At 44.8% G+C, this 6,974-nt stretch overlaps 1 protein-coding gene across 1 annotated transcript; it reads right to left on the bottom strand.

The window, feature by feature from the left end:
* Positions 1-321: 321 nt before the first annotated feature.
* LOC121604457 (homeobox protein Nkx-2.3-like) lies at positions 322-2,896 on the bottom strand. Its single transcript, XM_041933971.1, has 2 exons — positions 2,282-2,896; positions 322-973 (listed from the first exon to the last, which is right to left on the bottom strand). Exons 1-2 carry the CDS (start codon positions 2,703-2,705, stop codon positions 333-335), a joined length of 1,065 nt encoding a protein of 354 aa, XP_041789905.1. The 5' UTR covers positions 2,706-2,896; the 3' UTR covers positions 322-332.
* Between the last annotated feature and the right edge of the window lie 4,078 nt (positions 2,897-6,974).

Here is a 6,974-nt window from a genome sequence, read left to right as displayed (position 1 = left end):
CTCCGCTTCAGTCCGACTGGTGCCAAATTAGGGCACCGACAATTAACTGAAAAACGGAAATTTCACCCAAGCTGTGACTGTTCCGATGCCACTGTGTGACGTCCAGCCTTTGCGCACACTAACTTCGGCTTTAATACATTTAAAGTAGCCGGAATATGAGTGAAATGTCAGCTCATCTGCAGGTGAATCCAAACCTCACATCCTTTACATAAGCAATACTGTTTTCTGGGGCGTTTTGACCAAATTAACACACACTTCTAAAAGGTTGCGGCTTGACCAAAATGACAGAGCTCCAAAAAAAAAAAAGAGACACTAGTGCTGTTCTGGTGAGGCTACCAGGCCCGGATCCCCTGCAGGGAGCCTTGGCACGATGTGACCCCTGTCCCTTGATGTGTTTGGGCCTGTGGGGAGCCGCCGAGGCCGCTCACGTTTCCCAAGTTCATGTTCATGAAGGCGTTGGAGGTGCTGGACGGAGGCAGGGCGGGGATGCTGGTGTACGTGCAGCTGTAGTTGGTGTTGTAAGCGGGGCTGTTGTATGTATATGCTTGGTATCCGTTATAGCTGTACGGATTGGATCCGTACGGGGCAGCAGCGGCGTAGCTCTGCGCACCGCCCAGACACGGCTTCCCATCTCGGACCAGGACCGGCACGGCGACGCGCCGGGGCGGAGGAGGGTGGTGCTGTCCCGCCGCCTCCAGGGACTTGTCCTGCCGCTGCCGTTTGCACTTGTAGCGGCGGTTTTGGAACCAGATTTTCACCTGGTTCGAGGTGAGCTTGAGGGTGGTCGCCAGGTGCTCCCGCTCAGGGGCGGACAGGTAGCGCTGCTGCTTGAAGCGCCGCTCCAGCTCGAAGACCTGCGCCTGGGAGAAGAGCACCCTGGGTCTCCGCCGGCTCCTCTGCTTCTGCACCGGCCGCTCTGAGTCGCCCTGCCCGCCCTCAGCCGCCTCCTCCTGGGACACCAAACCACAGCTCTCTGGGAAGGTTAGAAAGTCACATGAAAGCGTAAATATCTCTGCGCTCGAATCATGAAATGAATGTTGTTTCCATGCGTAAAAAAATGAATATTATGCCAATGCTTTCTCTCTGCAACCAATACACGTTTGGTAGGTTTTGAACAGAACTGCATTTTAAAATACGTAAATATCTGTTAGCTTCAAATCATCAGTCACTGCAGACACAACCCTCAAACACTGGACATTTACTTTGAAATTTCCCGTAAAATTACAAAGGGGTTTAGTTAGAGTGAACAAGAAAAAGGCTCAGAAATGATTACAAAATATATAAAATCAAAATAAGATGTAAAAATAGAATAAAAAACACCGAGGAGGTTAACGTACAAATGATAAACCGTGCAAAAAAAGGACATTTTCTCTTTTGCCTGTAATACAGACTTGGCCAATTTAACTGTTTAATGAATAATTATGTAGACCGTGTGAGGAAGACGGGTCTGACTGTGAGTGTTTATTAGCGCTACTTCGCGGTGTCATTTCTTTTACAAGCCTCTTTAAACTAATTGTCGGTTTATGGTCCACACATCATAACAGACTCCGCATAACAGGCGCGCAGCTGAACCACTAGAAAGTGTTTGACATTTCCAGACTTTACTGGATTCGTCTCAGGCCTCTGGTCGCGGTGATGCTGACTCCCACCATTTGATAGCTCTTTATGGGGATAATGTCTGTTGTCTGAGGGTGGAACAGCCGAGAACAGACCTCTGGAGACGGATACTATCCAACACAATCTGTTCACACTTTATTCAACGGGATTTGTTGTTTTTTTTCACTTTTGCACAACTGTATTTTGCGACTCATCTTTAAGAAGCGAGCAAGTAATTACAAATGCTGGAATAATTAGCCACGAAAAGCTTTAGGATTATTTAGAAAATCCTAAACTGTCCAGTTGTCTCGCTGTGTTTGACCCTTATTTAGAGAAATGACCTTTTATATGGCCATTATGTTGTTACAAATGATTAGATTTATGTTTGTAATTTACAAAAATAAACTGCATTGTGCGTAATGGAGGCAACATTTTCACAATGTGACAGTTGTTTGGTTAAGGTTACAGATCAGGTTACAGCGTTGTTTTTGTGGCTAAACATGCAAATTATGTTGTAGCTGCTGGAAATGTAGCATTTGACATTTAAAACAGCTGCTTCCTTTTATATTCAATGTTATAGCACTTGGGCAGTTTTTCCTATAAAACGTTGTAAGTGATTTTACTGTGATAACTAATGTTAGACGTGTCCATTGTTGTCTTTTGTCTGGCCTGTGCTTCAACTCACTGCTCTCCTGCTCGTCCAGCTCAGCGGCTTCCAGCTTGGCTCCCTGGAGGCCGGGATGGACGTACATGTCCGGGGACAGGCTGGTCTCCCCACGGTCCTCCTCCCGCACCGCCAGCGCGTTGAGGTAGGCCAGGTTGTCCTCTCCGTCCGAGAAGGAAGGACTGTCCCGGGCCCCGGCCAGCATGCAGGACGGCGGGGTCTGGAAATGCTGCTGCTGCTGCTGCTGCGGAGGAGGAGACCCGGTCAACTGCTGCTGAGTGTGGGGCCGGTGCTGGAGCTCCAGGGACCCGGACTGCTGCTGCTGCTGCTCCAGCTTGAGGATATCCTTGACAGAAAACGGCGTGGAGGTGAGCGGACTCTGCAGCATCATGTCATCCAGCTCCTGCTCTGCAGCACCGAGGAAATGAAGCCCGCCGAGTAACATGCACACCCCTTCTCCCTTTCCACCCTTTTTCTAACAAATAATTGAGCCTAATAGCCCCTTCTTTGGTAATTGGAGGTGCGCTAAGCCTCTGGGCTCCCTCATCGCCATAAATCGCACGAAAACATGGGTATTAGTCCCGGTTTTGTCCATGCAGGTCTCCTCTCTGACAGATATAATGTCGAGCTTTGTAAGTGGAGTTTGGACCGGGGCGAAGGAGCGCCACTGCCTCCTCTGATGTCAGGGGGAGGGGTGTGTGAAATGGAAAGTCCGTGTGGGCTTGAAGGGAAGCATTTGGGAGAGAGAGAGAGAGAGAGAGAGAGAGAGAGAGAGAGAGAGAGAGAGAGAGAGGGAAGGTGGGACGTACGTGACGTACGTTCACGTACTGGTTTTGTTTTCGGACTTGTGTGAATATGGTGGACAGAGAATTTCACTGACACCCTGCTCCTCCACTGTCGTCTGTCTTTATCCTTCTGTACTAAATTTCCCCCCTAACAGCCTTTTTACGCGCATTTTTTGTTAGAGGAAGCACGTTAAAAGCACTTCTCTGTGACTGAAAATATGTGGCCCATACCTGCACTTTGCTTTGTTGCGTTTTTACACATGTTATTCGCAGTTTTGATCATTCCACAGTCTGCATGTAGATTGGAGTCTTTACGTCGGTTCGTGCGTAAATCTGTGCGCTCTTTGACAGGCACCATGTGGCCCACTCGCTAAAAGAACGATGGCACGTCAAGGTCAACTGTCAGGACGAGGGGTTAAAGAGTCAGGGGGAAGTTCTTTGCTGTGTATTTTAACTTTACCCTGTGATTGAATGATAAACGAGCATCAACATACGCAAAAGGGTGTGGTTGATTTTGGCTTGAGGTTTTAGTTCATATAGAAGAGGTGAGGTGACTTTGCCACCAAAACCTGCACTGAGAGCTGGCTCACTCCGCCTTGGCTTCAACTAGATGTTTAAGTAACATTTTTGGACTAAAGTGGTCGAAATGATCTAAAAAGAATATTTTTCCAGGTGCTGTTCCAATATGGGGCTCGAGGATAACAAAACTCCACACCTAAACGATCCACTTACATTTCAGACCACAGGTTGGTGAGTGAACTCTTGTGGAGGCCGCTCGCATCGGTGGCTCCAAACAAGAACACGATACAAAACTGAGGTTTGTTGAAACTCTTCATTTTAGAGGAGATGCCAAAGTCTTCAAAGACACCAGAGCTGTCAGACTGTACAACAGGGAAACGTGTATGAGAGCTTGAATGTTTCATTCTTCACTCAGCGTGTGATAAAGCTCCAGTGAAGCACCAGTAATAATGAGGAACGCGCCACAGACCTGGAACTTTATTTAAACCACTGTCCCTGCAGGCCAGCCGGCTGCTCTCGGTGTCTCTCCGTCCTCTTTATCGCGGGTGTTGTATTAATAACCGCCCTGGGCCGATAAGCAGGGCCCCCCGGGGTAATTAAGATTCCTCCAGGAAAACTGACTGACGTTTTTAGCTCGGCCTAATCTGCTCCTATCAGCTCCCCTTTCCGTTTTCCAGCGGGACCCCTCGCCTCTGTCACCTCGCTCCCTCCGCTCCTCCAGCGGGGTTCTCTGAAGCAACAGCCTGTGATATTGTCAAGGCTGCGGTTTAATGAGCCACATACATTTTACAGGGACGTCCTTTTAATGTATCATATACTACAGTTATGGTAAAGGGGCAGAAGGTGCTACATAAATTATTATCATTATTATTATTATTATTATCATTATTATTATTATTATTATTATTATTATTATTATTATTATTATTATTATTACATTTTTCAAATCCCAAACGCAGTAAAACTTTGTAATATTTTTAAGAAATCACAAAATTTCACTAATTCCTCATTTTTCATTGAAAAGCTGGATCACACTTCATCTCCTCACTTCTCTAAATGTCTTCCTCACACTTCTGCACATGTGTGTAATTCTGGTGGAGAATACTATAATGTTTCTATCCCAATTAACTATTTTTAGTGTAAAAAAAGGTCAACTTTTATATTTTTGTTTATTTACAGTAATAGCGGAATATTAACTCCTCTTTATGCCATTGCACCTTGCAAATTCCCAGAAATATGACAGGACATGACCTTTGTGTCCTCAGCTACAGCCATGAACCCTCTCTCTCACAGTGTTTAAGGATTTCCGAACATTTATCTTTCCTTGCAGCAGCTTGATGCTAATTGAGATTCTTCAGCAGCTCTCCTCTTGCATCAAAATAACTGTGTCTTACTGAGTTCTTAGCTAAGAGGCCATGATGTATGGAAAACCTTTCCAATGTTTGATCCTGCTTAAAAAGCTGCAGAGTTTGGAGATGAAAGATTCTTTCACCTGATGTGTTTGAAGTCAGTGTGTATCTTCATTGTAAAGTATTTGTGCTCAAATGCCTTTCCAAACATCTGAGGTCAGTTTCACAGGAAGAGCTGGAAATCAACAGTTTATGGTCATAATGTGAACGTTAAACCAAACTTCAGTGAAGTTCACCAATGTTTTCAGGGAGACATACATACATATGACTTAAGTATAAGAACTTACCATGTGCAGTCTGTGGAACTGTAGTAGAGTTTAAAGGTCAGCTAAGATACTGTTGTTCTCATATCAAAACGAGCATAAAAGGGCCTAAGCTCGGCTCCATTTGAGTACCTCTGTTGTCCTTTGTCTACCTGAATTACTTATGTTTATAATATTGTAAAGTTAGGAGAACATTTAAGGGAATAGGGAATAGTGTTAGGGAATATTGTTGAAAAAAGTTTTGATCTTGCTGTCAAAACATATTTGAACAAATAGCAAAATGAGGATTCAGTGGAATTCCAACAGATTTTGACACTGTGAGAAAAAGGAGCATTTTGGATGACCCAAAAAAGTCACAAAATCAGTAAATGTCCATTTTTTTAAATTATGCTTTTATGTTGGAGCTTTTTCTAAAAATGCCACTATGACGAACAGGCCCCGTTGAGGGATTAACAGTTTTCTCTGTGGTATAATAATATCTTAACCCTGATCAATTAGTCAGTTTACTGCTGGTGTGCATGTCCTCTTACTGCAAAGTTAAATGTATCCCAAGACTAAAATCTAAACCTAGATCCTGCTCGGGGCCTCTAAGAGACCTGGGCTGGGTCTCCCCTCTGCTGTCTCTCTGAGTGTAACCCAGCAGGTAGTAAATATCCTGATGTGCAGTTCTATCTATGCAAGCTGGAAACATGTGTGGGTGTTCCTGCAGACTGCCCGGCGACTCTCTCCAATTCACGCTATATCATCATCAGCGCGTCCTCGTAAAAAAGTGCCAAACAAGGCAGGATAGTGTTTAGACTGGCACATGGCAGCCTCCATTTACTTTAAATAAGCATTAAATCCAATGACGCCAGGTTGAGCGCTGTGTTTTCTGTGTGTCAGATGGGCCAACGCTCTTCAGCAGCTATTGGAAAGAAATTAAAACTGTTTTAGTTAAAGTTAAGTGATGAGACGTTTGGTTTTGCTTGGATGGTCACTGTAGGATGAAGCTTCCAAACTGGGGTTCAGGGATCTCCAGGAGTCCCTGAAAGGTTTCCAGGATTGATTTCTAAACGTTTCCCGGAGGATGAGTACCTGATCTCCTTTGAAATTCACAACTCATGTTTGTTTGTCTGATAGGAAAAAGAGGAAACTGTGTAGACTCAACCAGCAAAGAAAAAACCAACATAACCTTCACTGAAATCTTTTCGAAAAAGCGGCAGATAAAAATGATTAATTAGATGATAAATGCAGTTTTGTTGTAATGTCACATTATGTCAGGTCACACAGTCTGTAACTGATTCTAAGAGACACAAAATCACAAGGGTGAAAATCATATTTGCCTTGTTATGAAAACGTTTCACTTTTTTTTAGGTGACCTTTGTTGTCATGGTTACAATAATAATCAGTAAGCAGTTTGGAAAAGGGGGGGTGCTATCCCCCGTGTTAGCAAAATGACCAAACTGCATCCCCCTTGTTAGCCTGCTATCCCTCCTCTCCATCCCCTAGCAGCAGAGGGAGTGCTGGGGCAGAGGGGCTGTTCAGCTGAATATGTTAGCCAAGTCTGCCTGTTTCATTGATCCTGTATCCTTGATCCTGGCCTCGGCCACGGCTCTAGTCTAGTGCTGTGTATTGATAAATCCACAGAGCTGTCCGTGGTGCTGAAGAACAAGAAGACGGATTTGTAACTGAGCCTGTTTCTCTCATTCCATCCCTTCTGCCAGTCTTGGATCTATAATATTCTCTAAACTATTTACTA

The sequence above is a fragment of the Chelmon rostratus genome, chromosome 3 (genome assembly GCF_017976325.1).
Source record: "Chelmon rostratus isolate fCheRos1 chromosome 3, fCheRos1.pri, whole genome shotgun sequence".
Lineage (NCBI taxonomy): Eukaryota > Metazoa > Chordata > Actinopteri > Chaetodontiformes > Chaetodontidae > Chelmon > Chelmon rostratus.
The sequence above is the reverse complement of the archived record's forward strand: the minus strand, read 5'-3'. Positions and strand labels throughout refer to the sequence as shown.

Excerpts from the sequence above, each read along its gene's own strand:
- LOC121604457 (XM_041933971.1), bottom strand. The coding sequence starts at position 2,705 with ATGTTACTCGGCGGGCTTCATTTCCTCGGTGCTGCAGAGCAGGAGCTG. Across the intron at positions 974-2,281 it reads GCTGGACGAGCAGGAGAGCA|AGAGCTGTGGTTTGGTGTCC; the intron begins GTGAGTTGAAGC and ends TAACCTTCCCAG.